The sequence below is a fragment of the Grampus griseus genome, assembly GCF_964374135.1.
Source record: "Grampus griseus genome assembly, chromosome: 13".
NCBI lineage: Eukaryota > Metazoa > Chordata > Mammalia > Artiodactyla > Delphinidae > Grampus > Grampus griseus.
Window position 1 is genome coordinate 5,801,273 of NC_139007.1, and position 23,342 is coordinate 5,824,614.

A 23,342-nucleotide genomic window follows, 5' to 3' on the forward strand; every position below is an offset into this window, starting at 1 on the left:
TGTGTCTTATATGCTTTGGATAGAGAGCTCATGTGGGCCCATCCTATCAGCCCTGAGAAACTGTAGAAGATTCAGCTCTGCCCTTTAGAGTGTCCAGGATTTCTGCCCAGGCAACTTCAAATACATCAAATGTCTTGAGTGGGAGGCATCTGGTTACTTAAAGCTGGACTCCTCCCTCACTAGGTGTTTGTTTCTAAATGCCTACTTACAAGGATGGAGAAAACTGCACTCTGCTTTTTACAAGTGTTTATCCTAACTCTTCAGCTTCCTACACATTACAAAAATCCAGCCAATGTCTCATGGAGAAAAATCCCAGTAAGATATTTAGGGACCCTACAATTTCCATTATAGTTCTTCAGCCCTGAGCAACCAAAGAACATTAGTTTCTCTTTCTACCCTAGAAGTCCTCTGCCTTGGCCACACCTTCCCCTCACTTTTTGCCAAAATTTAGCAAACATTCCTAAGGGGAAAAATAACAGCTGGCTGAAATTGTTTGCCTACCTCAGAAAGGATCTCTTCTTTCTGGAAACTTAGTTCATCTCATCCATAGCTCGCTGAAGCTCTGCGAGCTTGAAGAATATGATTTTCGTAATTTATGTTTTTTTCTAGTTGTAGTGGCAAACACATTGGCCTTACAGGAATTACTACACTTTACTAAACTGATAAATTTTCACTGTATTATAAAATATAAAAAAAAATCTTTAGGCACATATGATAGTGTTTCCCAGGGAGTTTTAAGGGAGTCTATTACAAAGCTGTATAATGAAATACTTCTAAAATTATACTTTATTTCCTCTTTTTTAAAAATGCACAACATATTACTGATTATATCTATAAATCCCAGAAGATTTGTATGCTTCTCCCTTATTATGGATTATTGTGACTTGGTGAAGAAATGTTAGAATTAGTTTTAGGCATTGAAATCCACTGACTTGAAACTTATTTATGGGATGATTTAACGGAATATACTTGTACAGATAATTATGTTTAGGCTAATGCGGAAGGAAAATATTATAAGGCAAAGTGTACTCTATTATTTAATCATTCATCCATCCATTCAGCTACTCATTAGTTATTCTACAAATATCTGCTGGGCTTTAACTAGGTGCAACACAGTGTAAGGACCCAAGGATGCAACTTGAATATGACACACACAACAAATACAAAATAAAGTAGACAGGAAAAGAGACAAAATAATTCCAAACTGTGATATGTTGGAGGAGCTTAACAAAGTGCCAACATAGGGAATAAAGTCTGGGGACTATTTTACATAAGAAAGTCAGTGAGATATCGAAGAGGAAATGACATTATAAGAGTCACCTGAAAGATGAGATAGATGTAGACATGCAAAGAGTGGAGAGAATGAGTTTTTCAGGGCATGAGTGTACATTCTACTGGGGAGAATAGTATGTGGGAAAACCATGAGGTGTTTAAGGAAGTGAAACTCGATCCAGTGGTCAGAGGTTTTGAGCAAGAAGAGAGTGTCATGAGGTGGAGTTGGAGAACTAGGTAGGGAAAAAATTATTCCGTGCCTTAAAGACTTTGCTAAGAGTTTGGGTTTTATTCTAAGGGGAATGGGAAGCCATTGACAGTAAGGAGTGATATGATTCAGTATAATGAAAGAGGGTCAGAGAGCCGTTCTATAGGGAATAGGCTGTAGAGGGCAGGATGGGAAGCTGTGGAGCTCACTGCAGAATCCAGAGGAGAGATGATGGAACCCTTTATTAAGGTTGAGCGAGAACATGCAGCTGATGTGATATCATTTTCTGAAATGAGAAGGCAAGACGATGAAGATTAACTTGAGGCAGGTGGCTTAGGTGTTGCCAAAGGTTGCATGGTATAAAAGTGGGACATAAAGAACTTAGAGTAGAACTAGCCAGTGTAGATGTGACTTGTCTCCAGGAAAGTTGAGCTACTTGGATGCAGGTGCAGAGAATGCATTTGGTAGAGCCAAGATATTTTCTGAAGACCAAAAGTAGAAGCAACACCTGGGAGCTTGTTAGAAATATAGAACCTATCCCAGACCTGCACTTTGAAAAGTTACATTTGTGATTCATATACACATTACAATTTAAGAAGTACTGTGGCAGAGTTTATCTAGGGTTGAAGTTTTGTTGAATGGATGCAAAGAATTTAAATTAGTGCTGGCCAGCTCCGTACCATTGAAAGGCATAGTATGTTAAATGACACCTAGTTTCTCTCTCCTAGCAAATGGGAGGATCGTGCTTCTTCACCCCTTGAAGTTCCAGCCAATTGGTTGTGTATGGAAGTGACCTTTCTTATTTCAGTCTTGGAAATGTCCTTGCCAGTGCAAAATCCTTCATCCTTTGTCATCCCAAGCCCCTGAGTGACTAGCATGAACAGAGCTTCCCTGATGACCTGGGTTGCTTATGTAAAGTGAGTGGGAAATACATCTTTTGTTTTTAGGTACTGAGATTTGGGAGTTGTTTGTTATCACAGCATAATCTATCCCATTCTGACTGATGCAGTATCTCTAGAACTAGGAAACCAAGTAACAGAAACAGAATTGAAAAAGCCTCAGAGAAGGAGGGTTACTTACTGCTCTGCCTCCCATTGGGCAGGTGCCTGAAAGTTTGGGTCCCGATCTGGAACCACCATACTACTTTGAGCTCATGCATACGCTCTAGTGCTGTCCTCTGGGCCAGAATATTGATAATCGTTCTAGATCTTTTTGGTGTTAAGAAAAGAAATTCCACCTACCTATGGCCTATGCTCGGGAATTGTACTTTTAAATTTTGACTAGAAATTAAAGCTATTCTTAGGTTTTTTGTGGGGAGGTACGTTTACTGTGCTCTCATTCTTACTTTGGAAATTTCCAGGTTTTACAAGGAAATATGCACAGTGTATACCTGGCTCAGTTTTCTTCATGACTCAGTTTATTCTCATAACAATACCTTGCAATCCTCAAATTCATGGCATCCTCTCTCTCACTTCAGGAATTCCTGGGGCAAGAAATTATGATACTCAATGCACCTATGGCCAAATGCTTTTCATCCTGGGTTCTGGGCAATAATATATAATTTATGCAGCGGAATATTTAACTAAATCTCCCTATCGCATTGTCTCTAGAGAAGAATTTTCTTTTCATATTTGAAGTCCTAGTCCTAAGATGAATGTATGTTTTTTTAAATATCAAATATAGGGAAAATTGAGAAGTATGCATGTACTAGAACAAAAGATATACTTTCTTTTTCATACAGAATGATCTCTGTCTTTCCTGGAGACACCAGATAAACCTGTAAATAATTTAAAACCATCATTTAGTGAGTGACTTTTGCCTTAGAAAATGATAGTTATTAACTGAAGCAAAAGATGTATATTTAGATCATTGCTTTATGAAAAGAAGTTTCTTGTATAATTATCTTTTAATTGAAGCCACTTAGAGCTGTGGGAGCCTTTAATATACCTTACAGATGGATTGTAGGAGTTGAAGCTGAAAATAATATATGAACATACAATGTTTAAAGTGTGTCATTTGTACAGAGTGACTACAATGAACCATTTTTTAGGATTCACAATAGAGACAACTATGGCTGGCAGTGGGAGGCATAAAGTGAAAAAAATAAGGTTATTTCAGAAACACACCTACTCTTTAAACCATGACCCTAACCACATCTCTCTATATAAAGAGCAAGGAGGCTTAATCCAGAAGTATAAAAAGCAACTATTTTTAGACTTTTTTTTTTTTTGCCTTTCACTGTTGATCTTGTCAACAGTATTAAATGTGAATGACACAGAAACTATTAAAGCTTGTCCTTTGGAGAAAAAATGCTCACAGAGTACAGCAATGTGAGCAGGTATAATCACTGACAATTATAATTTTATAGGAAATATTAAAATTATAAATCTTTCTGAACTACTTCAGTAACTAAAATAAGAGAATTAAAAAAATAAAGCCCAAGGGAAACAGAAACCTTCATGTATCCATGGGGGCATTTCTCTCCACTTGAGTAAAACTACCTACACAATCTTTTATTGGTAAATGGCTTTAGGAACATTTCTGCATTGCATTCAAAAATACTGACCACTACTCAAATAATTGACAGCATCTCAACAGCCTGGAAAGTTGCTCTTCAAGTCTCTTGATTTTTGTATTCTTTCTACATATGAAAAAGATTCAGTGTCTCTTTAAAACAAACATGATTGAGGATGACTTCTAAATATTGAAACATTTTGATAGTTTCTAACAACAGTGCTGTATAAAACCTAGTTAAGTGTGTGGTGTTAAGAGCATGGACCCTGGAATCCAACTGCCTGAGCTCAAATCTTGGTACAATTTAGGAGCTAGGCAATCCTGGGGAACTCATGTCACCACACTGTGTCTCTACATCTTCATCTGTTAAATGTGGATAATTACGGTGCCTCCAATGGTCATTTTAAAATCAGATGAGATAATTCATGTAAAACATAGTCCCATGCTTGCCATAAAATAGGCATTTAATAAATGCTATATTTTGTTGTAATTGTCATTATTTTTTAAAAGGTAGAAATTCTGTAATTATAACTGTAGAAGTTTAAAATTTCTGAAATAATTTACCGATGTATATTAATTGGATATCATTTAAAAGGCAGTTCTGTCAGAAAATGTAAATGTTCTCTAATTATTACATACTTCTTTGTTTTGCATAATTGTGGACAGCTATGTTTTTACCTTGTTGACTTTTGAGGATTATAGTTACAGAAGGAAAAAGAAAATTCTTCTGTGGTTTCAGTTTAATTTAACAAGCATTTGAGAAGATACCTCTGTGTGTCAGACAGTGTGCTGGAAATTACAGGGTAAACAAATTGAAAAAAGAAACTACAGGCCCTTTAGGAGTTTATGGTCTAATAGAATGGATAAGATAAGAACACAAACACTATAATAATATAAGATAGAGCAAGATTTCTTATATGAGGTTTGAAAGTAGAGATCGTATAATGATTGCAGTTATCTGAAAAGAATTCAGGAAGGAGAAAAGAAAACAATTTAACAAAGTGTTCTGGGGCAAGCATTTAAAGTTATAGAAGTGCATAAGTCAGGGAGTAAGAGCAGCATCCATGGGCTTTCTTTGGGAAATGGTGAGTAGTTCATTCTGGTTGGTATTAGGGAACTTCAGCAGGAGAGGAACAGTGGGATGGACCAAGCTAGTACTTCACAGATCATACTGAGGTTCTGCATAAACTACAGCAAGAATATATTTTCAAATAGTATGTTATAGCTGAGCTCAAAAGAAAGACAGAGAAATACTTACATACCAGAAATGAGGGGGAAAAAGTGAAAGCCTGAGTGATAGGGGAAAGCTGATGCTTCAGCAGCCTGGGAGAGTTTCAGATTATATGTGAGTCCTAGGTACTGGAGGCTGAGATTCTAAAGCTGTCTTGGGTTTACTGACAAGAGCCCTTTTCCACACAAGTCATGATACTATACCTAGCTCCCTGCAACAAGCTGGCACTATCTTGATTGCTCTGGTTTCATGGGCAAGGAAAACTCTGTAGGTCTAGGATATGTCTAAGAAATTTAAATGTATACAAGGTTTTGGGAAGAAGAGGAAAGAAATGACCTTTCAGAAACCGAAACTCTTAGCTGAACCATAAACAGAAGGAATTAACATGGAAATTAATGTAAAATTATCCAGTATTATCGAACTGCCTGTGGCCCTCACCCTCAGAGAAGCACACTCAAAGCTAGTCTTTAAGAACTCTTTCACAAAACAACAACATGCGGGTCCCAAATGATAAAAACACCTTAATGAATATGAGTTGGCAATAATAACAAATATCATGAGGGAGAATTATCAAATGCAAGAATCAAGAAATTAGCAATGCAAGCAGTAGAAATATTAGAACATATGAAAGAAATTATAACATTTGTTTAAAATAATTTGAGCAATAAAAGAAAGAACAGAAAACACAGTTCAGAAATGAAAGACTGTGAAAAAGATGAACTAGAACTTCTATAAGTGGAAAATATTGTCATTGAAATTAATGAACAGAATAAAGAGACAATTAGGCACAATTGAAGAAAGAATTAGTGATCAGAAGTAGGTTTGGAAAAAGATCACTCAGAAGCCAGAATAGATAAAGAAATGAAAATCATAAAGGAGAACTTAGAAAATGAAGAGTAAAAAGAGAAAATTTAGTATACAGTTTATAGAAATGTATATAATATAATGGAAATGTATTCCAGAAAGAGACTACATAGAGACTGCAGGAGAAGCAACATTCTATGAGTTAATGCTTAAGAATTTTCCACAGTGAAGACAGGTAATATATTCAGATTAAAAAGAATCATGAATAAATACATGAAAATCCACATAAATGTAATCCTCATTGTACTAAAAACACAAAGAAAAACACTAAAGCTACCACAAAGAAAAGACTGGTAATTTACAGAATATCAGCTGTCTACTTTGCAACAATAGAGGCACTAAGTCATATTATGAAAATGCAAAGGGAAAAATAAACATTCCCATGAAAAAGATCAACTGAAAGTGAGCATAACTTTAAAAAAATTAAGTCAAAGATTGAAGGAGTTACCATTCACAGAACCTTACTAAAACAACTCCTAAAAGGTTAGAAGAAAGGAAACTATGCTCAGAAAAAAGAAGAGAATGTAAGAAGCAATGGTTGAAAAGCAATAGTGAATAAATATATTGGATTAAAATTATTACCACTGGCTGAGCTGAGGTGTTGGCACAGCCATTTCTCACTAGGCACTCTGATCTGAAGTGCAGGGTGTGAGGCCTCTGCATGAAGCACCCTGTGAAGAAGTGAAACTAAATGAAGCACAAAGGAAAAGAAAAAAAAAAAAGCTGAAAACCCTCTGAAAAAAATGTCTCTGCACCTCTAGCTCTTGCAGAGGTTGGCATCATCAGTGGAGTCTACTATTGCAGGGGGACCTTCAAGACGGAAGAGGAGTAAGATGTGGAGATCACCTTCCTCCCCATAAATACATCAAAAATACATCTACATGTGGAACAACTCCTACAGAACACATACTGAAGGCTGGCAGAAGACCTCAGACTTCTCAAAAGGTGAGAAAATCCCCACATACCTGGCCATGTCACTGACAGGGTGTTGTTGCTCTGGCCTGGTGTCAGGCCTGAGCTTCTGAGGTGGGAGAGCTGAGTTCAGGACATTGGATCATGAGAGACCTCCCAGCCTCTCATAATATCAATCGGTGAAAGCTCTCCCAGAGATCTCCGTCTCAACGCTAAGATCCAGCTCCACCCAATGGCTAGCAAGCTACAGTGCTGGACACCCTATGCTGAACAACTAGAAAGACAGGAACACAAACCCACCCATTAGCAGAGAGGCTGCCTAAAATCATACTAAGTTCACAGACACCACAAAACACACCGCCAGACACGACACTGCCCACAATAAAGACAAGATCCAGCCTCATCCACCAAAACACAGGCATGAGTCCATCTACCAGGAAGCCTACACAAGCCACTGAACCAACCTTACCCACTGGGGGCAGACAACAAAAACAATGTAAACTACGAACCAGCAGCCTGCAAAAACGAGACCCCAATCACAGTAAGTTAAACAAAATGAGAAGACAGAAAAATATACAGCAGATGAAGGAGCAAGGTAAAAACCCACTAGACCAAACAAATGAAGAGGAAATAGGCAGTCTACCTGAAAAACAATTCACAGTAATGATTGTAAACATGATCCAAAATCTTGGAAATAGAATGGAGAAAATACAAGAAACATTTAACAAGGACCTAGAAGAACTAAAGGGCAGTAACACAATAATAGTAGGGGACTTTAACAGCCCAATTACACCAAAGGACAGATCATCAAAACAGAAAATAAATAAGGAAACACAAGCTTTAAATGACACAATAGACCAGATACATTTAACTGATATTTATAGAACATTCGACCCGAAAGTGGGAGAATACACTTTCTTCTCAAGTGCTCATGGAACATTCTCCAGTAGAGATCATATCTTGGGTCACAAATCAAGCCTTGGTAAGTTTAAAAAAAATGAAATTCTATCAAGTATCTTTTCCAACCACAACGTTATGAGACTAGATATCAATTACAGTAAAAATACTGTAAAAAGTACAAAGACATGGAGGCTAAACAATACACTACTAAATAACCAAGAGTTCACTGAAGAAATCGAAGAGGAAATTTAAAAAAATACCAAGAAATAAATGAAAATGAAAACACGATGACCCAAAACCTATGAGATGCAGCGAAAACAGTTTTAAGAGGGAAGTTTATAGCCATATAATCCTATCTCAAGAAACAAGAAAAATCTCAAATGAACAACCTAACCTTACACCTAAAGCAATTAGAGAAAGAAGAACAAAAAAACGCCACGTTAGCAGCAGGAAACAAATCATAAAGATCAGATCAGAAATAAATGAAAAAGAAATGAAGGAAATGATTGCAAAGATCAATGCAACTAACAGCTGGTTCTTTGAGAAGATAAACAAAACTGATAAGCCATTAGCCAGACTCATCAAGAAAAAAAGGGAGAAGACTCAAATCAATAGAATTAGAAATGAAAAAGGTAACAACTGACACTGCAGATATACAAAGGATCATGAGAGATTACTACAAGCAACTATATACCAATAAAATGGACACCTGGGAAGAAATGGACAAATTCTTAGAAAAGCACAACCTTCCAAGACTGAACCAGGAAGAAATAGAAAATATAAACAGACCAATCACAAGCACTGAAATTGAAACTGTGATTAAAAATCTTCCAACAAACAGAAGCCCAGGACCAGATGGCTTCACAGGTGAATTCTATCAAACATTTAGAGAAGAGCTAACACCTATCCTTCTCAAACTCTTCCAAAATATAGCAGAGGGAGGAACACTCCCAAACTCATTCTACGAGTCCACCATCACCCTGATACCAAAACCTGACAAAGATGTCACAAAAAAAGAAAACTACAGGCCAATATCACTGACAAACACAGATGCAAAAATCCTCAACAAAATACTGCCAAACAGAATCCAACAGCACATGAAAAGGATCATACACCATGATCAGTGGGGTTTATCCCAGGAATGCAAGGATTCTTCAATTTACCCAAATCAACCAATGTGTTAAACCATATTAACAAATTGAAGGATAAAAACCATATGATCGGCTTCCCTGGTGACGCAGTGGTTGAGAGTCCACCTGCCGATACAGAGGACATGGGTTCGTGCCCTGGTCTGGGAAGATCCCACATGCCATGGAGCGGCTGGGTCCATGAGCCATGGCCACTGAGCCTGCACATCTGGAGCCTGTGCTCCGCAATGGGAGAGGCCACAACAGTGAGAGGCCCGTGTACCACAAACAAAACAAAACAAAACAAAACAAAAAACACATGATCATCTCAATAGATGCAGAAAAAGCTTTTGACAGAATTCAGCACCCAATTATGATAAAAACTCTCCAGCAAGTGAACGTAGAGAGAACCTACCTCAACATAATAAAGGCCATATCTAACAACCCCACAGCCAACGTCATTCTCAATGGTGAAAAACTGAAACAATTTCCTCTAACATCAGGAACAAGAAAAGGTTGCCCACTCTCTTCAATATTATTCAACATAGTTTTGGAAGTTTTAGCCAAAGCAATCAGAGAAGGAAAAGAAATAACAGGAAGCCAAATCAGAAAAGAAGAAGTAAATTTGTCACTGTTTGCAGATGACACGATACTATACATACAGAATCCTAAAGATGCTACCAGAAAACTACTATAGATAATCAATGAATTTTGTAAAGTAGCAGGATACAAAATTAACGCACTGAAATCTCTTGCATTCCTGTACACTAAAGATGAAAAATCTGAAAGAGAAATTAAGGAAACACTCCCATTTACCACTGCACAAAAAATGTAAAATACCTAGAAATAAACCTACATAAGGAGACAAAAGACCTGTATGCAGAAAACTATCAGACACTGATGAAAGAAATTTAAAATGGTACAAACAGATGGAGAGATATACCATGTTCTTAGCTACAGATTCAATGCAATCCCTTTCAAACTACCAATGGCATTTTTCATGGAAGCAGAACAAAAAATTTCACAATTTGTATGGAAACACAAAAGATCCTGAATGCCCAAAGCAATCTTGAGAAAGAAAAATGGAGCTGGAGGAATCAGGCTCCCTGACTTCAGACTATATTAAAAAGCTACAGTAATCAAGACAGTATGGTACTGGCACAGAAACAGAAATATAGATAAATGGAACAGGTTAGAAAGCCCAGAGATAAACCCACATACATATGGTCACCTTATCTTTGATAAAGGAGGCAAGAATATACATTAGAGAAAAGACAGCCTCTTCAATAAGTGGTGCTGGGAAAACTGGACAGCTACATGTAAAAGAATGAAATTAGAACACTTCCTAACACCATACACAAAAATAAACACAAAATGGATTGAAGACCTAAATGTAAGCCTAGACACTATAAAACTCTTAGAGGAAAACATAGGCAGAACACTCTATGACATAAATCACAAGGTCCTTTTTGACCCACCTCATAGAGAAATGTAAATAAAAACAAACAAATGAGACCTAATGAAACTTAAAAGCTTTTGCACAGCAGAGGAAACCATAAACAGAACGAAAAGACAACCCTCAGAATGGGAGAAAATATTTGCAAGAGAAGCAATTGACAAAGGCTTAATCTCCCAAATACACAAGCAGCTCATGCAGCTCAATATCAACAAAAAAGCAATAACCCAATCTAAAAATGGGCAGAAGACTTAAACAGACATTTTTCCAAAGAAGATATGCAGATTTCCAACAGACACATGAAAGGGTGCTCCGCATCAATAATCATTAGAGAAATGCAAACCAAAACTACAATGAGGTATCACCTCACACCTGTCAGAATGGCCATCATCAAAAAATCTACAAACAATAAATGCTGGAGAGGGAGTGATGAAAAGGGAACCCTCTTGCACTGTTGGTGGGAATGTAAATTGATACAGCCACTGTGGAGAACAGTATGGAGGTTTCTTAAAAAACTAAAACTAGACCTACGATATGACCCAGCAATCCCACTACTGGGCATAGACCCTGAGAAAACCATAATTCAAATAGAGACATATACTACAATATTCATTACAGCAATATTTACAATAGCCAGGACAAGACATGGAAGCAACCTAAGTGTCCATCGACAGATGAATGGATAAAGAAGATGTGGCACATATATACAATGGACTATTACTCAACCATGAAAAGAAATGAAATTGAACTATTTGTAGTGAAGTGGATGGACCTAGAATCTGTCATATAGAGTGAAGTAAGTCAGAAAGAGAAAAACAAATACCATATGCTAACACATATATATGGAATTTAAAAAAAAAAGTTCTGATGAACCTAGAGGCAGGAGAGGAATAAAGACACAGACATAGAGAATGGACTTGAGGACAACGGTAGGGGGAAGGGTAAGCTGGGATAAAGAGGGAAAGTAGCTTTGACATATATACACTACCACATATAAAATAGAAAGCTAGTGGGAAGTAGCTGCATAGCACAGGGAGATCAGCTTGGTGCTTTATGACCACATAGAGGGGCTGGATAAGGAGGGTGGGAGGGAGCCACAAAAGGGAGGAGATATGGAGATATATGTATACGTATAGCTGATTCACTTTGTTATACAGCAGAAACTAACACAATTGTAAAGCAATTATACTCCAAAAAAGATGTTAAAAAATTATTACCATTTATTGTAGTTTATTTCTAATCTCATAGTGCTGTAGTCAGAAAAGATGGTTGATATGATTTCAATTTTCTTAAATTTACCAAGGCTAGCTTTGTGGCACAGGATGTGGTCAATCCTGGAGAATGTTCCATGTGCACTTGAGAAGAATGTGTATTCTTCTGCTTTTGGATTGAGTGCTCTATAAATTTCAGTTAAGTCCATCTGGTCTAATGTGTCATTTGAAGCTTGCATTTCCTTACTGATTTTCTGTCTGGATGGTCTGTCCATTCATGAAAGTGGGGTGTTAAAGTTCCCCACTCCTATTGTGTTACTTTCGGTTTCTCCCCTTATGGCTCTTAGTATTTGCCTTATATATTGTGATCCTCCTATGTTGGGTGCATATATGTTTACAATTGTTATATCTTCTTTTTGATTTGATCCCTTGGTTGTTTGTATTGTCCTTCTTTGACTCTTATAGCAGTCTTTATTTTTAAGTCCATTTTGCCTGATATGAGTATTGCTACTCCAGTTTCTTTTGATTTCCATTTGCATGGAATACCTTCTTCCATCCAATCACTTTCAGTCTGTATGTATTCCTAGGTCTGAGGTGAGTCTCTTGTAGACAGCATATATACAGGTATTGTTTTCATATCCATTCAGCCAGTCTTTGTCTTTTCGTTAGCACATTTAATCCATTTACATTTAAGGTAATTATTGATATGTGTGTTCCTATTGCCATTTTCTTAATTGTTTTGGGTTTGTTTTTGTAGGTCTTTTTTCTTTCCTTCCTCTCTTTTGTTCTCTCCTCTTGTGGTTTGATGACCATCTTTAGTGTTGTCTTTGGGTTGCTTTTTCTTTTTTGTGTGTGTATCTACTGTAGTTTTGGGGTTTGCTGTTACCTTGAGGTTTTGATATAGCAGTCTATATATGTACAGGGCTGTTTTAGGTTGCTAGTCTCTTTCCCATCTAGAGGAGTTCCTTTAGCATTTGTTGCAAAGCTGTTCTAGTGGTGCTGAATTCTCTTAGCTTTTGCTTGTCCGTAATGCTTTTGATTTCTCTGTCAAATCTGAATGAGAGCCTGCTGGGTAGAGTGTTCTTGGTTGTAGGTTATTCCCTTTCATCACTTTAAATATATCATGCCACTCCCTTCTGGCTTGCAGAGTTTCTGCTGAGAAATCAGCTGTTAACCTTTTGGGATTTCCATTGTATGTTATTTGTCATTTTTCCCTTGTTGATTTTAATAATTTTTTTTCTTTGTCTTTAATTTTTGTCAGTTTGATTACAGTGTGTCTCAGCATGTTTCTCCTTGGGTTTATCCTAACTGGGACTCTCTGTGCTTCCTGGACTTGGGTGGCTATTTCCTTTCCCATGTTAGGGAAGTTTTGGACTATAATCTCTTGAAATATTTTCTTGGGTCCTTTCTCTCTCTCTTCTCCTTCTGGGACCCCTATAATGTGATTGTTGGTGCATTTAATGTTGTCCCAAAGGTCTCTTAGGCTGTCTTCATTTATTTTCATTCTTTTTTCATTATTCTGTTTTGTGGCAGTGTTTTCAACCATTCTGTCTTCCAGGGACTTATCCATTCTTCTGCCTCAGTTATTCTGCTATTGACTCCTTCTAGTGTATTTTTCATTTCAGTTATTGTATTTTTCATCTATGTTTGTTCTTTAATTCTTCTAGGTCTTTGTTAAACATTTCTTGCATCTTCTCGATCTTTGCCTCCATTCTTTTTCCAAAATCCTTGATAATCTTCACTATCATTATTCTGAATTCTTTTTCTGGAAGATTGCCTATCTCCACTTCATTTAGTTGTTTTTCTGTGGTTTTACCTGATTCCTTCATCTGGGACATAATCCTCTGCCTTTTCATTTTTTCTCTCTTTCTGTGACTGTGGTTTTCATTCCACAGGCTGCAGGATTGTAGTTCTTCTTGCTTCTGCTCTCTTCCCTCTGGTGGATGAGGCTATCTAAGAGGCTTGTGCAAGCTTCCTGGTGGGAGGGACTGCTGGTGGGTAGAGATAAGTATTGCTCTGGTGGGCAGAGCTCAGTAAAACTTTAATCTACTTGTCTGTTGAAAGGTGGGTCTGTGTTCCCTCCGTGTTTGTTGTTTGGCCTGAGGTGACCAAGCACTGGAAACTATAGGCTCTTTGGTGGGGCTCAGGGCTCACGCCATTGAGTCCTTCCCAGAACTTTTGCTGCCAGTGTCCTTATCCCCACAGTGAGCCACAGCCACCCTCTGCCTCTGCAAGAGACCCCCCAACAGTAGCAGGTAGGTCTGGTTCAGTCTCCTGTGGGGTCCCTACTCCCTCCCCTGGGTCCTGGTACACACAAGACTTTGTGTGTGCTCTCCAAAGTGGAGTCTCTGTTTCCCCAGTCCTTTCGAAGTCCTGCAATCAAGTCCCACTGGCCTTCAAAGTCCAATTCTCTGGGGATTCCTCCTCCCATTGCTAGACCCACAGGTTAGGAAGCCTGACATGGGGCTCAGAACCTTCACTCCCCTGGGTGGACTTCTGTAGTATAATTGTTCTCCAGTTTGTGAGTTGCCCAACCAGTGGTTATAGGGTTTGATTTTATTGTGATTGTGCCCCTGCTACTGTCTTATTGCAGCTTCTCCTTTGTCTTTGGATGTGGGGTATCTTTTTTTTAGATTTCCAGTGTCTTCCTGTCGATGATGGTTCAGCAGTTAGTTGTGATTCTGGTGCTCTTGTAAGAAGGAGTGAACACACATCCTTCTACTCTGCCATCTTGAACCAATCTCCTATTACCAGTTTGAAAAATCAAAAATAATAATAGTAAAGACTACTGTGAGGAATTCAGAAGCAAAGTGATTGAATTATTAAGTAGCCATAAAGATGGAAATGTAGGACTGAAATAATCACTAACAGAATAGAAATAATGGGAGAATAGGGTTGGGTAGATAAAATGAAATAGAGAAAAGATTGGAATTGTTGGTTAAGATTATATTTGTTTGGCCTCATAAGTCAAACAATGGAGGGTATATTTGATTTAATATGAAAAAGGATGGATTTTGTCATGGACTTTTTTTTTTTTTAGCAGAGAAGTGATATGTCCAGACATGTGAAAGGTAGGATAGTTTAGCTTGGGGAAAGACTCAGTAAAACCAGTTAGGAGACTATGTAAAAGAGTGTGATGATAGTTATTGAAGACCTGTTCCAGGCTCCATCTTGCCCAGAGGTAAAAAGGATAGATATGGGAAACATTACATAGCTAGTATTTAGAAGAACTAGAAATTGAAGATGAAAAATAAGGAGGGGAAACAGTCACTGTGTCTACTTTTAATCTCTATCTTTGCAGTAACCCATCATAGCAACATTCTAATGATATTTGCTGTTTTTTACAGACAAATCAAATGATTCTAGGAAAGATCTGTCCAGTGTTCCTAAGTAGTAAATATTAGAACTACATTTAAATCCAGGTTTTATGGCTCCAACAGTTCTTTAAACATAATATACTAGTAAGATTTTCAGAGAGAATGCTTAGTAGGTAATTATTGAGTTTAATTTGCAACATAAAGAGTTGTGGGTTTCAAATCAGATTTCATACCTCTGATTTTGATTTTGAAGAGAAACAATGAAGACTAGTTGAAAGGAAATAGCAACATGAGGTGTTGTTATTTAAATAGGATACCCAACTTCAGGCCATATTTTCGAGAGAGGGAAAGATTGAAGAAGAATGAAGATTGAAGAACAGGTGGGATTCAAAATCATAGAGGTTAATCATAGGGTTAAGTCATGGAGATGAAAATTAAGGATGCAAATAAAGGAACAGTGTGAAAATAGAGAAAGGTGAGGTGAGCAAACCCAATCTGAACTCTATTTCTTCATGATCCAGAACAGTCCAGCAGATAAACATGGATTTGTTATTCTAAAAAAGGGTAGCGAAAGGGTAGGCGCAAGGTAAGGACTCTTCTGATATGGAAGGAAGACCAAGAGACTGGAATTGTTTTCCACCTAAATATGTTCTGGGTCTGCCTTATCTGAACACCCTTTATATCCTTCATAAATGCTACCAGTAGCCTATGCTAGTGTGTACAAACATTACAAGGTATTGTTATGCCTTGGCTGGGTGCCTTCCACTGACAATGCCAGGAAGGATGCTAATTAGTGCCAATTGTGAGAGCTGGTGTTGTGGTCTGGGCACATCTGTCTCCAAAGATCAGGACTGAGAACAGTTCATTCCAGCTGTCAGATGGCAGTGATGTTATTAATTTACTACTAACTGGGCCACATTTGGTGCTGACCCAGACGTGAAAGACTGCCTTTCCTAGCTCTGATTAGCTGAGCCATCCAAAGCCTTCTGTGTTATTTTTACTGCAAACAGAAAACATGTCTGACTGTTGTATTCCTCAAGGTTCAAGTCAATGCTGTGATGCTTTTGTTTGTGGGGAAGGATGAATTTTGTCTACCTGAGTTAGACCCTCACAGACATAGGTAGGTGTTGCCAAAATAACAGATAGGGAGCTGAGTTGAGTAGTCAGATGAAGTTTACCTTGGCGACCGTTGCTGCACCACATCCCTAGTGGAGAACCGTCTCAGTGCTCCTTGGTTTTGAGCATCTCAGCTGTGGTTTGCATTGCCAGCACCAAACTGAACACTGAATTCTATGACATTTTTTAATGTAGACCTTATTAATTTCATTTCTCTTCAACATTTCAAACTCCACCTGCTGAAGCAGACACTTTTGAGCCCAGGAGCTGCACTGTCTCTGTAGGTCAGGTAGTTGATTTATCTCATGCTGTTTGATACCAGTGTTTTCTATGGACTATGTTGATGAACAGTTTAGGACGACTTCCAAATGTGCCTAACTTGATCCCATGACCTCACATGAGCTTAGAAGGACTCATTCAATCATTTGTTCATTAATTCTTTTGTCCAAAATATTGAGTAAGTCTTCTAGGTACTGGAATGTAACAGTAAATAAAATACACAAAATCTCTTCTTTCACAAGTTCTAATGGGGGAAGCAGAAAAACAAATAAGCCAAAAGATAGATGCACAGTGGTAGGTAAGGTTGAGCACTAAGAAGAAAGGTGAGATATTTTTTAAAAAGGTGAGATACATAAATTAATAACTAAATAAATAGAAGGGTAAGATCATTGAGAATGACAAAGATACCATTTTAGATAGGAAGTAAGATAATACCTCTCTGAGGAAATAACAAAAAGCATGTGGATCTCTGTGGGAAGACTGTTCCAGGCAAAAGGAAAAGCACATGCAAAGGCCCTGAGACAGGCCTGTACGAAATGTTGTTGAGGAAGATCAAAGAGACCAGAGTGACCAGAGCACAGTGAATTGAGGGAAAGTGTTAGCAGTCTCCAGGGACCAGATCATGTAGGACACACAGACCATGATGAAGCAGGGAGCTTTCCCCGTGCACAGTAGCTGTGCTGACTATGGTAGGCTTGTGTGAGTTCATTTGAATTTTTTTAAATGATTTTTAAAACTTTTAACCATATAGGCATATTTTTCAAGGCTTAGAAGATACATGAAAAACTGAGTCTTTGATGGCTTCAATTACACAAATAATAAGTTGGATAGTTTAAATAAAAACCTAGGCAGCTCTGGCTCCAAAGCCCATTCCATCGTATTTTGTCATAAAGCTCTAGTTAGAATATCGTAACTGAATTCACTCTACCAAACTTTTACAGTGCTGTGTTCTAAGGTTGTGAAGAAGGCAGGGAACCTACCCTCAAGGTTCAGAAAGCCCACCCCCAGAAGACATATAAGCAAATGATTATATTTAATTCAGTGTGATAGAGTGGTTGATGTATACAAGAATTAAGAGACAGCACAGACAAGGAGTTGATTGACTCTGTTTAGATATTTAGAAAAAGCAGAACTATTTGAGTGGTGTATAAACATGAGACAGTATAAGGGAGGAGGTTAGTATATCCAGTGCAAAAATAGGATGTGATGGCACACATGACCTGAACAGGAAATTGCAAAGAGTTATCACTAATTTAAAGGCAGGACTGAAGTTCAACCTGGTAGCACACATCATCGTGGTGCACTAGCTGGCTTCTACTGGAGGTCAGCATCCTTTCTGATTGGCCAACACAGTGTCTGCATCTTGATTAAGATGGGCATTGGACCACAGAGATAAGCAAGGACTAGATCACTGATGTCTCACCCATCCTCTGGCTTTAGTCAGGGGGTGATGCCTGCCACTGAGGGGAGACAGGAGAGAAATGAAATAAGAAAATGGCAAGAAACAAACTCCCTATATATGTTATGTTCTTTTAACATAACACGATGGGAACAGAGAATGTCTCTGAAGATTTTTATTTTCCCAAAATATTTTTAGACAGAGCTTTAGAGACTAGAGAAAAGTTAAATATCTGAAGTGTCAAGATAGCACTTTTTAAAATCCATTTTAAAGAAAATTCCTAACTTTAGGATTCGCTCAGATTGATTACCATACTTCAAAGGATTAGTTGGCACTTTCCTTAATGGGAAATTGATGATTATAGTTATTACACTGGAACCTTTCTAGTCCAGTCTTTCTCTGGTGTGTTAGTTCTTAGTTATTTCATGATCCTTTGATAAGTCGTCATTATCATAAATTTAACAATGCGATGACAAAGACTAACCTTCTAGTAAACAAGTAAACGTATAACAGATCTCTGCTGTCACTTTACCATCTCTTTCCTTAACATTCTTCCACATGATAAGTTGCTTTTCTTTCCTTGGGCTGGAGGATAAGCAAATATGAAAACTGACAGCATGTTTCCCTGACCATCAAACTAATTTAAGCTTGCATCTCAATAGTTCATTCTGCTGCTGAAAACCTAGCTGAGAGATTTTTGTTGTTGTTTATTTTTTTAAAAATAAAGCCAAAATAATCTAGCTTTCAGTCATTTCTGTCATAGTAGTCCTTTAAAGTTTATCTAAATGTCTTTCTTAAGCTAAATGTCCTCGTGAAAACTCTTTTTTATTTTTGCTGCTGTATAAAGATGTCTTTATTTTAAGAGGTAAGGCAAAAATTATTAACCTCAGCTTGGATATTTTGAAGTGTTTATAATCTCCCATCTCTGCTCACACCTCACTGAACAATCTCCCCTGTTTACCACGTGCAAAATTATTTTTTAATTTTTATTTCAATTAAAAACGTAAATTAACACATGCTTTTTGCGAAGTATTAAATTGTTTTCTGAAAACTAGAAAAGGCAAGTCCGTCAAGTCAGCCAAAGTGTGGACAGTGATGCGGAGGTCTATCCATGTGAGTTTGGGGTACACACAGCTTAGTTTTGAAATCCTCCCAGGTCTTTCAGTGCTATTGGAACATTGTCCCTGCAGTTTTAAATACATTCGTTTGATGAAGATATGTGGAGAAACAGTAATGAAGATTCTGATGTTTTTTCCACTCTTTTGACCATCACAGATCAAAGAACACCTTGCGAAAGGGCAGAGAATGCTGGCAGGTGATGGGATGTCCGAGGTCACCAAGACACTGCTGGATTTAACTCAGAGGAAAAACTTCTATGCAGGTGATCTTTTGATGTCCGTGGAAATCCTCAGGAATGTGACAGACACGTTTAAAAGGGCAAGTTACATCCCTGCATCTGATGGCGTCCAGGTAAGGGAGGTGATTCCATGAAGGAAAAGCAAGTGAGCTTGGGATCAGTTGTGGTCCTGGGAAGCCAGTGCAGCCACCATGGGGGCTTCCTGGCCTGGAGGGGAGGGTGCTCACTCCTGCTGGGGAAGGCATCCAGGCTGTGCTCAGCTGAGCTCTGGAAATGACCTCAGATCCTTAGTCATTCTATATACCTCGGTGTCCTCAACCGTAAAATGCACGTAATGCACCTCCAGGAGATAGTGAGTGAGAATGTGTGTGAAGTGATTTGAGTCCTCGGCAGAAAGGCACTATAGCAAATTCCAGGTTGTAGCGTGGGTATTTTATTCCCACATTTAATATCACCATCTTGCCACAGGAAACTATTAAAAGTACATTAAGCATAATGAAGGCACATTAACTATAGCATGCAGAGAAGACACAGTTTAAGTTTTGTTTGGGGTTTGCTATTAGAAGGGGGAAAGCCATGTTTAATTCTGTGGAACCATTGTCTGAAAATATCAGGCGAGTAGAGAATTGTTCTGGGTAGGAAAATAAGGAATTCAGGAACTCCTCACAGCATATTTTTCTTGTCATGGAAGACTTCTAGAACAGCATCATTTATTTCCATAGTAAAGTTTAAGTACTCATCCAGTTTTAGAATTGCCTTTGCCATTAAGACAAAGCTTGTTGAATGGCAAAAAAAGCATATTTAATGCAACTCTAGTTTGCATTTCAGATTAACTCTTCTTGTGCCTAGGCTAAAATGTACGCCTGCCAAGAGTGTTGACTTGTTTTTTTGCGTTTCTAGCATAATGTTCTTCCTGTATCTTGGCATGAAGTTCATTAAATAAAGGTTTGGCAAAATTCCCACATCAGGTAGTTTTCTTTCAGCCCACTCTTCCTTTGGGAGTTTTATTTGCATTTCACTTGGAGAATTCAGAGGGTGGGTTTTTTTGTTTTGTTCTTTGTTTTGCTTTATTTTGATCAGCTATTGAGGGAAAGAGGAATAGAAGGCTTTTTGGAATCATGGAATTATTCATAAATAATATTAAATGCCCTAATTTGTATAGAGGTACATATAGTATTTAAATTATATGCATATACTGCTGAAAGTAGCTGCAATGAGAGTTAGTGGGACTGCATTCTATATTATATCACTAATGTCCAGGAATACTTTTTTTTTTTTTTTTTTTTTTTTTTGCGGTACGCGGGCCTCTCACTGCTGTGGCCCCTCCCACCGCGGAGCACAGGCTCCGGACGCGCAGGCTCAGCGGCCATGGCTCACGGGCCCAGCTGCTCCGCGGCATGTGGGATCCTCCCCGACCCGGGCACGAACCCATGTCTCCTGCATCGGCAGGCGGACTCTCCACCACTGCGCCACCAGGGAAGCCCCAGGAATACATTTTTAATTGTAAAAATACATAGTAGGGAGGGGAGGTGGAAGATTACTGTCATTTGAGCATTTCAGAGATGCATTTGTGAGGTTTTTTTGTTTTTATTTTTTTATTTTTTGGCCATACTGCATGGCTTGCCGGATCTTAGTTCCCCGACCAGGGATGGAACCGGGCCCCTGACAGTGAAAGTGCCGAGTCTTAACCACTGGACCACCAGGGACTCCCCAAGATGCTTTTGTTTCTTTACAAAGAATGAGAGAGTTTTCCAGTTTTAAAAATGTACTAAGTAAGCCAAGTATAACCTTTCCCTGTAGTTCTGAGATACGTCTATCCATTGGCATTTACATTGAAAAATAACATCTGAAACCCTTGACATAAAATACAAGCTGTAATTTTGAAAAACCTCAGACCCTTGTGTTCACGTTGAAACATCAGGCAGAAGGCTGCACACAGTGAGCTCTCGGGCCTCTTTGAACCCTCGTGAGTGTAGGGCTTTAAGAGTTTTAGGTGCTGAAATTCAGGAAACTAAGAATCCCAGGTTGTATTGGGGACATATTATGATTGAGCTTCTCATTGGAGTGCGCGGACTCCACGGACAATTAGTGTAACCACAGGCTTCGGCATGGACATCAGCTGGCTTGACTTAAATAGAGCAATGTGGCTGATGGTGGTGGTGTCCTTGTGGCATGGTCAGAAATACCTTCCTCCGTTTCTGTCCTACTCTCTCCTTAGTCCTCCACATGCGCACAGAATTCTCAGCAGGCTGGTGTCCTAGTCATTCACAAACGGGAGCTGTGTTTATCTCTTTCACTGTCTTTATTAGTGTCTTTTCGGGCACCTGGAAACCTTCCTCTTCTGGGAGTCCTTCTTCTTCCGTCTCTGCCCGTCAAACTCCTGGCACAGCTCCAGCAAGTCCTTCTGACTGCCAGACCTGCAAGCCCCAAACTCCATCTGAAAATGACCTGTCTCGTCTCTGAAATTCTAGAGAACTTTGTACCACTTTTATTCTACTTTCCACAAGCAATTTTATACAAATCTTTTGGACATATTTGTCGTCTTTGCTTGATTACAGTCTTACTGCGACTTCAGTCCTCCACTTTCAAGGTCTCTGGGCCCTTGTGATTGGCTAGCACCTCAGGCTTCATATGGAGTAAGCTAAACTCATCTTGAGTGCCACGTTTTCTTGTATTTTCTACTTTGCCTTGGAGGATTAGTGGTCCGTAGGCTGGAACTGTAATGTCATCTTGACTTTTCCCTTCTCTTCCTTTCCTGTTGGGTCAGCCTACACGGCACCTCTTCCATCCGTCTTTCCTCTCCCCACTGCTGTTTCCCTGTCTTGGCCTCCAGTTACCCCAGCCTCCATTATTTCCATGGCCTCTTTCCTTTCATCCTCCCTCAGACCCTTACCAACATCCCTCCTCATCTTGTGCACCATGGTCCCATTGGCTGTCCTAGGACAGTCCTGATTCTGTCACTCCTCAGTCAGAAATCTCCAGCGGGGCACCAAGGCCTCCTCAAAGACAACCCGAAGCCTGTGTCTTGGTTTCTAGTACGCCCGCCGTACGTAGGTCACCTGCCTTTCCGGCCGTGCACATGGACTCCTCTTTCCCTTCACAGACTTGGAGCCAAGTGAACTACTTCCTGCTTCCTGGATGCACTGTGCGTTCTTGGCTCTGGGCCTTCGCTTCCTCTATGCCTTCAGACTGGCTTGTCTGTCTCCGTCTCCTAAATCAGTCTCTTGGTACAGACTCTGGGACTCTGAGTTCCAGCAGCACTTCTCCCGCATCTCTTTATGTCTTGAGTTATTAGTACTCATCTGCAAATCTTTGAAAAAGAAGAAATATCCCTGATCCATCTTTGGATACTAGCCGAGCTCCAAGTCATCCTCTCCCCAAAGAGGAGTCTTGACTATAGAAGCTGCTCAACAAATGTTTGTTGAGTTAATTAACAACAAAATTAATAACTACATAGATACCACTGACCTTTTTTTTATCCTTTTTTTTTAAACTGGGAAAACAGCAAAGACCAAAGAGAGATTAAGGAAAACTATTTAAAGAGAATACATTATTTTAAATGTAGTTATGTGCAAGACATTTTATGTAAAATGCCTGGTGATGCTGGATTCAGTAAACAATTGACTTGATACATTGATGAAAGTGAGATAGTATAGCTACAACCTGTTAAAATTTGGGGAAAAAATAAAGTGTACTTTTATGTCTTGGAAGGATAAAACATAGTAATAGTTTTATTTTGGGAAACTGGTAGAAAATTACTCCAAAAGTCCCTTCCCTTCAGGCATATTCTTTCCAAACCTTGGGGCTTGGTCATATGTCCAAACCTCTGCCTATATTGGTCCTCTATGTAATTTATTCTTCCCATTTCCAATCTGATGCCAAAGTCCTTCAGGATCCAGCTCAAAAATCATTCCTACTCCAAAGTCTTCTCTTCATATCTCAGGCAGAATTCAGTGTTTTCCTAATTGTCTGGTCTTTTTGAAACCTTGTAAATATCCCTACTAGAGCAGGTCTCTCACATGACATTGTAGTTATTTGTTTTCAGACCTCCCTTCAGCAGCAAATGTTAAGCTTGTGGAGAGACAATTAGGTCCCTGGGGCTTAGCTTGGCACTTGGAGCATAGTAGACATGCAAATATTTGTTCAAGTAATTAGTGACTATGAGTAATGTAGTAATAT

The 23,342-nt window shown here is 38.7% G+C and overlaps 1 protein-coding gene across 1 annotated transcript in view; it reads left to right on the plus strand.

Annotated features, from left to right (window-relative positions):
- Positions 1-23,342, plus strand: part of ADGRB3 (adhesion G protein-coupled receptor B3) — a gene marked incomplete at both ends in the record, with an annotated part of 793,681 nt that overhangs the window by 364,031 nt on the left and 406,308 nt on the right. The window contains one exon of the mRNA XM_082669119.1: positions 19,082-19,276. Within this exon, the coding sequence (XP_082525245.1) occupies positions 19,082-19,276 (195 nt within the window). The remainder of the gene's footprint in view (positions 1-19,081; positions 19,277-23,342) is intronic.